Raw genomic sequence first — 15,280 nt, forward strand, 5'->3', positions numbered from 1 at the left:
GTTGCAATTTTCATTTTAAATATTATATCATTATTAATATTACACCATTATTTATGGCGTTTCTGCTATTTTAATATGATGTTTGTGTTGCTGCTGCTGGCTGAAATCCGTATGGGGGCGTTTCATTAAACTCGAGCGATATATTCGTACACAGGAAAAAGAAATGAAATGACTGAAAATACAAAACGTTGTCGTGCGTAGGCTGGCATAAAAAGTGGTTTGACAAAACACGAATATTTTATAATTAAAAGGTTTGTTGTTCAAATTATGTCTTAATTGTTTACACCTAACGTTTGTGGATGTTGTTGATTTTCATATTTAACTGACTATATGTATATTTTTAGTGAATAGGCTCCACAAATGTATTTCTTTTCGGATGTCTAAAAAAATCATCAATCAAAGCGGAAAGACTAGCGGCGGCGCGCAGTAGCCTACGTTTTTGGCCTAGCTAATAATAACCGTAGTCCAGCTACGCTAGCTAGCTCTTGTCACCGCTACCTCCAAAATGATGCTTAGCCTAGGCCTAGCTATAATATAGTGAGTCATTCATAGGCTAGGCCCATTGTTTGATTTCACATCACAGCAAGAGACAGACAGAAAAAAGAGGTTTTTACTTTTAGCTAGCTAGTAGAGGCCTTACTCCTCTAGTCTAGGTAGGCCATCCATGATAACTTAGACCTAGGCTAGCTAGGCATACATAGGGCCTAGCCTAAAATAAGACTAATTATATAGGCTAGACTAGCTAGCTATTCTATTTATTGTATGATCAATTTAGTATTTTATTTTATAATATAGTTGAACCTCTCGTTGCAATATTGGGTAGAATTCCTCTCTGTTTTAAAAAGGATAGGCCTAGAACAAAAATAAAACTTGACAAAATGATCCATAACCAGCTAGACAACTATTGTATTGTACAGTACTACTATAGCTAGTCTAGTTGTGCTATTTAATAGATGCGGATATTTTTCTTGAGCTCTGAAATTTTAGATAATTATGTAAAAAATGTTGATTTACATGTTGTTAACACTGGTATTCACACAACAGAAGTAATGTGATCCGTGATGGGCCTAAATTTAATTATGGTTATTATTAATTATATAGCATGTTCGACCCAATTGTGAATTTTTTTATTAATTTATACAAATTTTTCTTTCTTCTTTTAGATAATTTTTTTTTCAGATGGTGTTGCATATTTCTTGTCAATGTGAATCTGATTGCATCGATTGAAATACCAGTAGCAACTGCAGACTGTTTTTACTTGGAGAGTTGCAACAAAATGCTATGATATTGTGAAAAAGACATTATTAAAATTATGCAATAATATTCTGTTTGAACAAAATATAGTTTTGTAACAAATTTATTCCTCGAGTAGAAATGTCTAACCGACCTGGAGGTAGAGGGCAAAACCCTCATGGCCTCAAACTTACAAATTTAGATGACATCTGGGATGATCTCCGAGCCGGAATACAACATGTTTATAAACGGCAAAGTATGGCACGAAAACGATACATGGAGCTGTATACGTATCCTTTGAATACATTCTATTGTTTTTATGAATATTACATTACAAAATTTATATTCTAATCTATTTATGAATACTAGTGAATATAATTGAATTATAGCTCCAGTTTCAAAACAAAATGTTAATTTATTGCATAAACTTTTGCAATGACATTGATAATAATAACCCTACTTATTATTTTTCTACAGCGGTAAAGCTGAATGACAGAAATTTGAAACCAAGAACTGTAAACCTAAATTGTTTTTTGGGGAAAAATAATACTTTTAAGCCAAAAAATATATTGTTCAAAGGCTGATTACCTATTACAATTAAGAATAAAATATATAGCTTAAAAAAAATTTGTATTAACTGTTTAATAAAAAAGAAAAATCACCATATTTAAACTATATAGTTTTAAAGATTTAGTTTAAGTATTAAAATGATTTCATTTGTGCATAACTATTCAACCCATTCTAGAGAGGTAATCTTTTTCTATGTACTAGCATTAATTATCACCCTTTTGAATACATTGTACAGTTAATCATTGATGCTAAAGAAACAATATTCTCAATATAAAACATTAGGACATGTTTGCCTTGCAAACAATAGATTAAGTGTTATCTGTTTGCATCAGTAAAAAAATCAGTAATCGACTTAAAATATAAGAGTTTCTTCAGTTCTGAATACAAACCGTGAAATACAGTACATCATCAAATAATTCAATCATTTTGACCTTTAATTTTGTCATCGTCGATAATGGAATATGTCCGTAACATTCAAGGTTATAACTAAAACCACATGTTTAAAACAAACAATTAATCCTGAAGTATTGACCAATCATGAATGGACATATTTTATTCCTCATGATATCATAATTTAATAGCAAAATATTGAATCCCAATACATACTTTTTTGTATTTCATTGCTTGTATTTTATAGTCGCCTGCATTCTAAATTTATTCTATCATTATTTTTTCTCTTAAACATTTAGTTTTCTGTTGAACGTACAGTAGTTTGATGTCCTAACATTTTTATACAGTAAAGATTAAGTATTTCAAGTATTTTAGTATGAATTTGTTGATAATACTGTGTATTTATTCCTTTATCAAAATATCAGACATGTTTACAACTACTGTACAAACGTACACTCACTTCAGAACAGGTCATCGTCGTCTGCTAAAAGCAAGAAAGGATCTAACACGGGTGGAGCTCAATTTGTAGGCTTAGAACTGTACAAAAGATTAAAGGATTTCCTTAAAACATATTTAAGCAATTTACTTGAGGTACAGTACATACAGTGGTAATTACTACAATTGTAATGTAGAGGATTAACATCAATGAACATGGTTTTCTAGGACTACTATCAACCTGAATTATGTCCAGAAATATCTTATTGCCAGGTGGATTTAATGTATTCGGATGAATGTCCCCCTTGCCTAAGGGGATTGGTGTCCTTTTTATCCCTTTTTAAAAATTAATACCAAATGCTACCAGCTTTTTGAGTTTTTAAAGCAAGATTTTTTTAATGCCAGCTCTGGGTAGAAATTGTTAGTGCTGGGTGGGGCCGCAGTACATCTCTGAACTACCCACTTCAGACAACAAAAGAACCCATTAGGACAACTACCATAGGTTAATTGTGTGAGAGACTAGTTGTTTTATAGTAGGAGTTAGTTGTATGCCTTTGGACTAGTTGTCACAGCATAGATAATTATTAATATTAATGTACTTTACAGAATTCATATTTACATATTTTTAATCATTTTTATCTGAAAACTGATATTGTTAGTGTTTGTGAAAAAAATATAGGCATTTACTTTAATTTCTTTCGCATTGCCATTCCTAGTTTAGCTTAAAGCAAATGTAGTTATCTAATATTAATTATTCATTGACTTTTGATAGGATGGGGCAGATTTAATGGATGAGTCCGTTCTCAACTTCTACACTAAGCAATGGGAAGAGTATCAATTTTCCAGTCGTGTGCTAAATGGAGTTTGTGCCTACTTAAATCGCCATTGGGTACGACGTGAATGCGATGAAGGCCGTAAAGGCATCTTTGAAATATATTCTGTAAGTATGCTAATAAATATTGGTACAACAAGTAGCCTTTAAAAAAAAAGAAAAAAATTGAATGACCTTTTCGCTGCCAGGTTGTATACTCTATTTAACATGCACTAATCATTTGTTTTTATAGTTGGCGTTAGTAACCTGGAGAGACCAGTTATTCAAACCACTTCACAAACAGGTAAGAAATATCATAGTGAATTTCAAATTAACAATCAGGGTAATTAAAAACTGGACAAATCAAGGAATTTTAACACATTTCATAGAAAGTTGTGGAATGAACATACAAGATGTTTAAGATTGAACAACATATTTTGCTTTACTAACTGTGACATTCTAACATTCTGTTAGGTAAAACTGTCATGGAATTTTGGCTAGAAACCTAATGGAAAATGAGAAAGCATTTATTTGTTTTCAACTTACATATTGAGTACTCTTTTATTTTGTGCTTAGATAATTAGATTACATGTGTATAATGAACTACTATACCAATTTCACCATATTAAGTGAAATGAATTAACTAATCTAATTGTACATGGACACCCAATTAGTCTACAGTACAGTATATACCAAGAACAGGACCAAAGTTTGTGTTACAGAGATTTGTCTTCATTCTTGGAGGTTTTCACATTTGACCCTTTTACATTTAATATTTTTTTTTCAATATTGTTGATGTAAGGAAACTTGTTTTGTGTTGCTTTGTAGGTTACTAATGCAGTTCTAAAACTGATAGAAAGAGAAAGACAGGGTGAAACTATCAACACAAGCCTTATCAGTGGTGTAATTCAGTGCTATGGTAAAATGTTAACAAAATTATTTATCCTATAACCAACCACTCTTGGCCTGACACAAGTTGTCTTGTTCTCCCCAAGAGATTTTGGTGGTCAGGTAGTACTTCATACTGTAAGGAATATCGGAATAGCCTGTGAGAGGCATGAAAAAAGTAAATTGAAATTGATTAACATAAGGGTTGTGGTGTAATGTCAGCCAACCTTAAAACTTCCCCTCTAGTTTAGAAGGAAATTTTAAGCCTGTCCGTCCGATATTGCCTATCAGTAGTTAAGATGCTGTCATTGCCTCATCATTCAGTTGGGATCTTTAGTATGTGTGCAAAATAAAGAGTATGTTTTTGTTACACTATTCGAAAAGAGTATTGTATCATGTTGATCATGGTAGGTGGTGCACTGTGGTCATGTAGAAGGCCTAATCCTCTGTCTACAATATCAAACATATGACAAAATAATGTGATGTGCCCATATATGGACATGATGATGTCACATTACTACCATACTTAGGCATATCACCACTATATTTGGGCACATTTTTTTGTCAAACTAATTTAATAGTGTGGACAGAGCTTAAATACAAATTTCCTCAGTCTATGAAAAAGACTGTTAATAATAGATTATTGAAATAATTGATTGATCGATTATTGATGATATTAAATGTATTTAAACAAAATCAAAACTTGCTGATTTTAACCTAATCTGCATTATTTATTGTGGGTACACATTAAAAAAATTATGTTTGTTCAAACAGAGTTGTAAAATTAATATATTCATAACATGATTTCTCTAATTAATTATGTGTAGTTGAGCTTGGGTTAAATGAAGAAGAGCCAGCGAACCGTGGTCTTACTCTCAGTGTCTACAAGGATTCATTTGAGACACAATTTCTACAGGAAACGGAACGCTTCTACGGTTCAGAAAGTGCTGAATTTCTGCGACAAAATCCAGTGACAGAATATATGAAAAAGGTACAGTTGAAATGACTAGTTTCATGTCTATGTCTGTGCCATTTTGTGTTTAGCTTGATTTCTTGTGCTAATTTCGCCAAGATGTTTACTTTCATTGCCTTGTTCTTTTGGAAGGATAGCTGTTGGTTCGGTAGTTTTTGTAAAGATTTGTACAAATATCTGTACACTATAATGTGATGAACTCTCTGAATGCCTCCGGCCTGTAAAAGCCTAATTCTTCACAATTATCCTGTTATAATAATTGTAAATAAATATTATTCATTCATTCGGAGATCCTGCTTCGTGAATTAAAATAAGTTAATATTCAGTATATCACCGGGCGGTTTATAATTTGTTATGCGCCAGTTAATTTAAATATTAATTATTTTTAGGCTGATTCTCGTCTTATGGAAGAAAGAAGGCGTGTTCAAGTGTACCTTCATGAAAGTACACATGATGAGCTTGCCAAAAGGTGTGAACATGTACTCATAGAAAAACACCTTGAGATATTCCACTCAGAGTTTCAAAACTTATTGGATGATGACAAAAACCAAGGTAACAATGATTAACAATGAATTGTTTCCAATTTTTTTCTGAGAAGGTACCCAGTATGCTGAGTCTTCTTGTTAGGTGATCTGCTACTCCACAGCAGTTTATTTATTTATTTATTTCCCATCAAACTGAACTAAAGATTCACCACTTACAGGAGGGCAAAACAACAGTAGATATACTAAAAACAGTATTATTATGGCTTAAAGTGAGAATCATATAGTAGATTATTATTAAGTTATTATTGGAAACCTCTATACAACTTGGTTCTCACTTGGATGCATGAAAGTTGACCGAACATGAGTGACAGTTTGGTTACATCATGATTTGTTAAATAACTTGTGTTGTGCTTACTTCCTTGTGTTAGATCAGTTTGCAGATTTCTCTCTCACTTTTTTTAAAATGATGAGTTATATAGTGCCAAGGAAACAAATCAATGTCAATCAGCATGTTATATTAAACGTTTCATATATGAACAGACTTTCACAAGTTGTAGAACAAATATTAATATGAAAGAATGTCCTTTAAAGTTGAAACATTTTCAAGCGTATGCATGTGTACATAGATTGAAAAGAAAATGAATGAATGCATGATCATTTATTATTACTTAATTTTTTCAGATCTTGAACGTATGTATAGACTAGTATCTCGTATACATGAAGGTTTGGGAGAATTGAAGAATCTATTGGAACAACATATATACAACCAAGGCCTAACAGCTATAGAAAAATGTGGAGACACTGCTCTTAATGTAAGGACACAAATTAACTCGTTAACTAGTTTACTTTTATTAGTTGTTAACATTTTTGAGCCATATTCATTGATTTGTGGCAGTTTATATGCTACTTGGTTGTGGTGAAACAGACAACATTATCCATCACTATTAATTTACTTATGACGTATGTATTCATTAGGCCAGTGACATATGTATTCGCTAGGCCAGAGGCTTTTTAGTTTAAATAATCTTGCTATGCAATGGGAGAGAAAAAAGATAAAACAACCTTTATAATTAAGGACTTTCAATTATGTGTAGTACATCTTTTGAGAAAAATAGTGTGTTACCCTGATATTCCCAATGGATAGAGAATTTGCATCTCTTTATGGTTTCCAGGTTATGATATACTACTATAGGCTGGATGTATGTACAAGTAGATTTAAAATTGCCTACATTAGCCTACTAAGACATTGATTGGGACAAATTTACTACATCCTATTTTGACCCTTACCCTGAAATATTTACCTTTTTAAAATGTTGAGAGATGTATTGGTTTTTTTTTTAAAAAAAGGCTCCAAATGTTCCAAAATGTTTAAAACTTTAGATTTTGCTGCTATTCAGTATCTCATGTAATGTTATTCTTTTTTTCTAGGAGCCAAAACAGTATGTTCAGACAATTTTAGATGTGCATCGAAAGTACAACGCTCTTGTTTTGTCATCCTTCAATAATGATGCTGGGTTTGTTGCGGCTTTAGACAAGGTAATGTGAATGTAAATAAAGAAATATGTGCAACATTACTTTTTTTGTTCACAAATAATTATTAATTATAGCGAGTATTATGTCAAGTCTTTCAGTAAAGCATAAAGCTCCGTCTAGACTATAAAAAAAAAGTGTTACAAAAAAGTGTGATGTGCCCAAATATGGTAGTGATATGACATCATTGTGTCTATATATGGACACATCTTGAAGAGTGGTGATATGCCTTGAATAGAGGCGATATGCAAAATCCTTTTAGTAATATGTTTTCATTAATTGTAAGTATATTTTTTGTGCAGGCCTGTGGTCGATTCATCAATAGTAATGCTGTTACTAAGATGGCAAACAGTTCCAGCAAATCACCCGAGTTACTGGCCAGGTACTGTGATTCACTCTTACGCAAAAGCTCCAAGAATCCAGAGGAAGCCGAGTTAGAAGACACCCTCAATCAAGTAGTAAGTAGAATAATAATCCGTGTTGTCGCAATCCTGAATCTCTACCTAGGTAACCTGTCAAAAGAGCAGGAACCACTGTTAATTTTCTGGCTAAACCAGCTACTAAAATAGCCTATCTGCTGCTGAAGTTTTAATTCAGTGTTTACAGGTCTGTAGCCAGGGGGTTTAAGAGTTTGAATAAAATCCCTTTTCCACACTAGATATCATCAGCAGAAGTGATGGTAGATAGGCCTAACTAACCCAGCTGATTTTGGCCCTTTTGTGGAAAAAAACGCTCAATGCAAAACTAAACCACTAAACTAAACACATGAAATGTTATTATATTCAATATTAGATGGTTGTTTTCAAGTACATCGATGACAAGGATGTTTTCCAGAAGTTTTACTCAAAGATGTTGGCTAAGAGGCTAGTGCAACATAATTCAGCAAGTGATGATGCTGAGGCTAGCATGATCTCAAAACTCAAGGTACTAATATTTTTATTTGAGTGTGGCACTTTCTTGAAGGTGACAAAAGCAACACTAATTTATGATACATTTATAATAAGGTATATTTATAACAAAAGTAAAATCATACAATGAAGGTTAAAATTGAAAAAACAATAAATTATATGCTTAATTATCATCATTGTACAAGGAAACCAAAGGCAGAATTAGTAAACAAATAAAATATACATTAAGCATTCATAACCATGTTATAGTAGGACTGTTGCTATCAAACATTTTGGATCTTTAGGTAATGAATGTTTTATAACAGTTTTCTATCGTAAATATAACATTATGTTATGATCCTTTCAACATGTGCTTATTCAAAATTATCAAAATAATATCTCTAATATCTTTTTTTGTATTTCCACTGAATACATCATAGTATGTAATAATATAAATTGTAATTTTTCAAGGGCGACTGTTACCAAATTGATTATTGCTGGATTTGTCATATCATTTAATTTTATTATTAATGTTTGATATTTCTTGTTTTGTGTTAATTGGGTTAAACTTGACATGTATTCTTTTTTAAACCTCCTATTGCCATTCTATTAGTTGATGTTATCTATTTTGCTTGTTTAATTGTCATCACAATAAAAGTGAATAAATGAATATCATTATTGCTTTTTTATATATTTTGCAGCAAGCATGTGGATTTGAATATACTTCTAAGCTTCAACGTATGTTCCAAGATATAGGATTAAGTAAAGACCTAAATGAACGCTTCAAAGGTCATTTACAAACCAATCCATTGGATATAGACTTTTCCATTCAAGTGCTAAGTTCAGGTTCTTGGCCGTTCCAGCAAGGCTTTGCCTTCAATCTACCCAGCGAGGTAAGTCGGTTTGTGAATTTTCAAAATTTTGTTCATTATAATGATTGTATTTGCTCTTTTTTTGTATCTACCATGCAAAAAAAAAGCCTTGTAAAATTATGCTGGAGTACTACATAGGTCTGCAGGTAATAAGCAGTAATATGAATATAAGTATTCATTATATCTTTTTTATCTGATAGGCTGATATTTTTACTAAAAACTTTATTGAGTATAGTATACTTCATTCTAAAACCACACTAAGTTGATAATGCCACATTGTAACCAAATATATGTCATTTCCAATTTTGATATTTAATATTTTCTTTTTAACAATTTTTTTGTCACCCTGTGTTATTTTTTGTGACTAAAAAGGCTTTAATTCTTGATAGTTGGAGAAAAGTTTTCAGCGTTTCACCACATTCTATGCAAGTCAGCATTCAGGCCGTAAGTTGATGTGGCTGTTCCATATGTCCAAGGGTGAACTGGTCACTAACTGTTTTAAGAATAGATACACCCTACAAGCATCGACATTTCAAATGGCGGTTTTACTGCAGTTCAACTCAGTTAAAGGATATACGGTGCAACAATTACAAGAAAACACACAGATCAAAATGGTAATTTGTTTTGCCTTAAATTAATCACAAAATGTTTGAAACTTAAGCTTGGTTCCCACTAGGGATGCAAGGACGTAAGCTCAACGCAGTCGATTTGACCAATGAAAAAGGACAGTTCGTATAATCATTTGTGATGGATTCGGTTTAAAACTCTTTTCAAAGTTTATTTTTCTTATCCAACATAACGTATCTGTTTGACATGAAATAAAAACTAAAATAATAATATTTTTCATTTCTTAGGACATTGTGATGCAAGTTTTGCAGATTCTAGTAAAATCAAAACTTCTGGTGAGTATTGAAATTGATATCGATAAAACATTATAAACTAAAAATTGGCTTGTACAGTGTACAAGTAGACTGTGCCCTCTGTGTGTTTGGCTTGTACAGTGTACAAGTAGACTGTGCCCTCTGTGTGTTTGGCTTGTACAGTGTACAAGTAGACTGTGCCCTCTGTGTGTTTGGCTTGTACAGTGTACAAGTAGACTGTGCCCTCTGTGTGTTTGGCTTGTGCAGTGTACAAGTAGACTGTGCCCTCTGTGTGTTTGGCTTGTACAGTGTACAAGTAGAATGTGCCCTCTGTGTGTTTGGCTTGTGCAGTGTACAAGTAGACTGCCCTCTGTGTGTTTGGCTTGTACAGTGTACAAGTAGACTGTGCCCTCTGTGTGTTTGGCTTGTACAGTGTACAAGTAGACTGTGCCCTCTGTGTGTTTGGCACAAAAGCATATTTATAGTCCTATTATTCATCAATACATGCATAATAATAATGAGTGAGTTTCGTAATGGATTCCTAATTAAAATCTTATTGTAATATATTTATATAAAAACAATAGAATTGATTTTTGTTGTTGTATTATTTTTTTTTTCTTTAATTCATCCAGGAATGTGATAATTCAGATGAAGAATTAAAACCAACTACAGAAGTGAAACTTTTCGAGGCATACAAAAAGTATGTGGGTGTACCATAAATCAGAAAAATGATTCATTTATGAAAGTCATTAGTGTTCACATTAAGTGTTCACATTAAGTATATGTTAAACTTGCTGAAAAGGATGTTAGATTTATATTTACAAACATGGTTCTGTGATGAATAAATTTAAACAGTTTCTATATTTTGCAATGTGAAAAGCGGGAGCCAATCAGAACTCAAGGAAATGCGTTCATGGGTACAGACACTGCTCAATAAACTCATTTAGTTTTTGTTAAAGTAACTTTCACCCAGTTGGTATTTACATTTAATAATGTGTTTGTTTTGTGTTTATCAGCAAAAAACTTCGAGTGAACATCAATGTGCCAATGAAAGCTGAACAAAAACAAGAACAGGAGAGTACACACAAACATATTGAAGAAGATCGCAAGCTCCTTATTCAGGTAATGTCTTGTACAAAACAAAATGAATATTCAATTGCTATAATTCAGATGAAATGAAGTTCATAGTGTGATTAGAACCAAAGCTAGAGAATCAATATGTGGGACTACATTTACAATTTCATCCTTGATTTATTTAGTATAATCTAATTGTTGACATAAAAGCTTTTTATTTGGCTTTTTATCAAATAATTTATATTATCATATAGTGACGTTACACCTTTTCAACAACATTCTTCTCCCTTAAGGGTGACCGACTGCCAACTATGGCAACTATTACATCTGTCCATGATAGTGGCTATGTGAGCTAGTATACCGGAGTAACCTCCTACTCGTCTCAAATGATGTAATTGCACACAAGCATTATTTGTGTACACTGGACCTACAGTTTTCTACCACCAGTACCATGGAGACTCGAGCCCTTGTCATTAGGCAATAGATTACGATTCCATTGTCTTAACCGCTTAGTCACTCACTCAAGATCAAATATTTTTTACATAGATTCTTATCCCACTTTTTAATAGGCTGCCATTGTTCGAATCATGAAAATGCGCAAGGTTCTGAAGCACCAGCAGCTGTTGAGTGAGGTTCTAACCCAGTTATCAAGCCGCTTTAAACCCAGAGTACCAGTTATCAAGGTAAGCCTCCTGCTGTCTATGATGATATGTCTGCAGGGATGAGATATCTCTTTGGATCCATGAATTTTTGCGTTTTTGAGCACTTTTCATTAACCTCTCAATATCATTTCAATGGAAAGGTGATGTACAAGAGTTAACCATCTAGAGGTGTTATTTAACAAAATGGGACTGTAGCTCAAGTACTTTGTGTCTCGGATTATTTCACAATTTTTGATTTTCCTGTCTCATCCCTGGTCTGTCAAACCATATATGGAGTTCGTCAAAAGCACTTAATGATTTGGATTTGTGGGGTGCGCATAAGTTGAGTTATAGATGGGAAATTATTAAAAAAAATTTGGACTATCAGATGTTAATTAATTAATTATAATTTGATTTTTACCTCTTTGATATTATTCATTAGAGCATATATCCCAAATATCAGTATGTTTTTTGCTGTGACAAACCTCTTTCACACACCTTCATTTTTGTTGTTGTTGATTTCATGGTTATAAATATAACGTAAATGCATCTATGAGAGATTTTTTGATTAGACTCAAACTTCTGATCTTGCGATCAGAAGTCTAACTTTCAAAACACTGCGATGCACGCTCTCACCAACATAACTTGTTTATTGGATTTTGCAGGTATTATAATTTTATATTACACATTTTTTCCAACAGAAATGCATCGATATACTGATAGAAAAGGAATATTTAGAAAGAGTCGATGGTGAGAAAGATACATACAGTTACCTTGCTTAAAGCCTAAATGTTATCCCAGCTCAACATTTCATCTTTAAGCTGTGAGCCAGGAAGTTTTATATATTTTATTTTTATTTAAAGTAGTTTCCGTACCAAAAATAACTTTTTGGTGGTTTAACGGTGTGAGAAGGTAATTGTTTTCATCATAGAGTTATATATATATTATATGATTGGGCCCATGTAGCATGCTTGTGCTCTCTCTGGCATGCTTGAGTCCTGCCTAATATGCACGACCCTACCTAGCTGGCTTTAACACTACCTAACATGCTTGGGTCTTATCCAAGGGTTCCTTGGCACTATCTTACATGCTTGGGCTCTATCTAGTATGCACAGCGCTATCTAGTGTCCATGGTCCCCATCTAGTGTGCCTCGACCATATCTTGTCTGCTCAGACTCTACTTAGCATGCTCTGGTTCTTGGTTGGGCCCTATGTAGCATTCTCTAGCCCTATACAGGGAGCAACAGCTATATGTTTTATACAGTGTATATTTAACTCTATGGCTCTACTAAATCTAATCTATACTTGGAACATGGTTGTATGAAAAAGTACAATTACTAATCAACGCGCATATGGTTTAAAGAATAATTTGATAATCTATTGTGTACAGTAAGTAGTCATATAAACATATTTTAGGTTTTTTATGAAACTGTATAGTCAGTTTAAATGAAATTATATTGATCTTGTAATTGTGGGTGGGGGAAAGAGAAATTCATTTTACCAATAACATTAATATGAATCAAAATAGATGTGTAGATATGTGAATATGATTTAGAAAATACAAAAAAGTTAATATAAATTTGATCACATTCGATAACGTATTCCAAAATGGTAAAACGGCAAGAACACAGTTTTACAATGTCATTTTAACATTAAGTATAGCACAGTATAGTTTTTTAATTTTGACCCCTAAATGCTGTAAATAAGTGCGCCTTTTAATTTAATAATTTTGTGATATAATGATCTCACTAGAATATGATTTCATAGCTGTTTAGGGAGTCTTATCGCCTGTTCACACCTACAGACAGTACAGAAGTTTGTGTTCATGATAAAAAATGCATGCATCAACGATTATGACTTAATTACTAGCCGAATGGAACAACAGCTAACATTCATTTCTATGAGTTAGTTATTGTATTTGCTATTACTGAGTCTAAACACTGTTGGTGTAACATAGCTGATTAAAATGTTATGATATGGAATCTTAAAACTGTAGTGTGAACTAACCCTTTGATCAATGGCTCTTGCTTGTGCCCCGTTTGTAAACCAATTTGGTTAGTAGCACATCTTGAAAACATTATTCCATTGAATTTAATTCAATGGAATGGTCAAATTGGCATTTGCTTATAAACCACACTTCATGTTCATATTTTGGATTAGAAAATTCTTTATAATAAATAATAATAATAAATAAAATTCATGAATATAGGTATGCTTGCTTAATAAAACAAACATGTGTTTAAAAACCAAAAGATTTGTTTCTATCTAATTTGTAAAAAATGATATTAAATATTGCATTAGAATATTTTTACAACTAAAGTTGACTCTCAATACTGGAAACTCTCGTAAAACAGACATTTCTTGAGGTTCCAAAGGTCCTAAATTTTTTTTACCATTAAAAGCACATTCAGAACATGTAACAGAATTTGTGGATAAACTTGGCCAGCCCAAGGTTGTCTGGTATTAGGAGAGTTGTCTGTATATCTATAGATGTATGAAGTTACTGTAAAATGTAAAACATTTTTAATTGTAACCCACTTGCCTTTGTCATCTTTGGTTATATAGTTGAAAATCAGCACCATCACAATTGAACTTGAAGGTTATTGAAACAATGTGCTATATAAGCATACGTTGCATGTTTATGTTGTATACACTATACATTTGCATTTCTGTACATGACAAATCTTACTTAAATTGCCAAGCACCTTTTAGTAATAAAAAAGAAGCAGCAATGTAGTTTGGCTATTTAGTATAATTTCTATTGTGAAGCAGTTTAATACTGAGTGTATATCAACCTTAATTTTAACAATACTGTATATTAAATTATTAAGTTTGTAACGAATGGTGTTGCCTCTTGCAAAATGGATATGTTCACCCCTCTAATTAGAAACCACTTTTCTGTTACCTATCTGTTTTAAGTGTAAGAAGACTTCTGTTTAGTATGCACTATTTCATAACCTTTATTGTAAGTAATTCTAAAATTGAGTTTAACAAACATGACAACAGATGCTATGGTATAAGAATGGAATCTGTATTTTTATTTTGTATTAGAAATGTGTATGAATAAACTGAAATAAAAGAAACTGTAGATGCCAGGCACAAAACCAAGGAATAACTACTATTAATAAAATATGATGTTATTAAAATCCTTCTCGACAGTATGTATTAACGAGGTATTTTACTGGTTTTGTTTTTGACACTTCACCTTATGTTTGTAATTTGTCTACAGGGTAGAAGAGGTGCCCAAGTCTTTTGAAGTGACAAGGGCGTCTTTTAATTTGCCTAAAGTTCCACTTTCTCCCTTTTCCTTAAACAACCACTTTTTCCAGCGCTTTCATTGTGCTCCATTATGAAAGCTACCGAACATTATGTGAGGAGTGCGAGTCTTCTGGTTCAGGTCGTTTTCAACATCTAATCAGGGACCACAGATCTGGCGAACTTAAAATAGGACAAGTTTCTTCTTGCTCTTCACTCCCATGACCAGGAGATTGTCGCTCCATAAAATGAGCAAGCCTATGTTCTTGGTACATATATAGTTCAAAATTAATTACTGTGCCAACAAAATTGTGTACATTTTACTAAAAAGTGCATTTGTGTGAGTGTGTCGATAATTGCAAAACTCCCTGATGAG

The 15,280-nt window shown here is 32.6% G+C and overlaps 1 protein-coding gene across 1 annotated transcript; it reads left to right on the top strand.

Annotated features, from left to right (window-relative positions):
- Window positions 1–173: 173 nt before the first annotated feature.
- On the top strand, window positions 174–14,825 carry LOC144845545 (cullin-1-like). Its single transcript, XM_078702951.1, has 19 exons — window positions 174–251; window positions 1,164–1,523; window positions 2,619–2,784; window positions 3,401–3,568; window positions 3,693–3,743; window positions 4,268–4,358; window positions 5,155–5,318; window positions 5,690–5,852; window positions 6,467–6,597; window positions 7,214–7,321; window positions 7,618–7,773; window positions 8,108–8,239; window positions 8,904–9,095; window positions 9,464–9,688; window positions 9,929–9,976; window positions 10,567–10,634; window positions 10,951–11,056; window positions 11,578–11,691; window positions 12,351–14,825. The coding sequence occupies exons 2-19, from the start codon at window positions 1,375–1,377 to the stop codon at window positions 12,429–12,431; spliced, it is 2,313 nt and encodes a 770-aa protein (XP_078559077.1). The 5' UTR covers window positions 174–251; window positions 1,164–1,374; the 3' UTR covers window positions 12,432–14,825.
- The last annotated feature ends 455 nt before the right edge of the window (window positions 14,826–15,280 follow it).

This window comes from Antedon bifida, chromosome 1, assembly GCF_963402885.1.
Source record: "Antedon bifida chromosome 1, ecAntBifi1.1, whole genome shotgun sequence".
Lineage (NCBI taxonomy): Eukaryota > Metazoa > Echinodermata > Crinoidea > Comatulida > Antedonidae > Antedon > Antedon bifida.

What these genes read in the sequence shown, in the direction of transcription:
- LOC144845545 (XM_078702951.1), top strand. Translation starts at nt 1,375, where the DNA reads ATGTCTAACCGACCTGGAGGTAGAGGGCAAAACCCTCATGGCCTCAAA. An exon ending in GTGGAGACACTGCTCTTAAT is followed by an intron (nt 6,598 to 7,213) that starts GTAAGGACACAA and finishes CTTTTTTTCTAG; the next exon opens with GAGCCAAAACAGTATGTTCA. An exon ending in CTTTTCGAGGCATACAAAAA is followed by an intron (nt 10,635 to 10,950) that starts GTATGTGGGTGT and finishes TGTGTTTATCAG; the next exon opens with CAAAAAACTTCGAGTGAACA.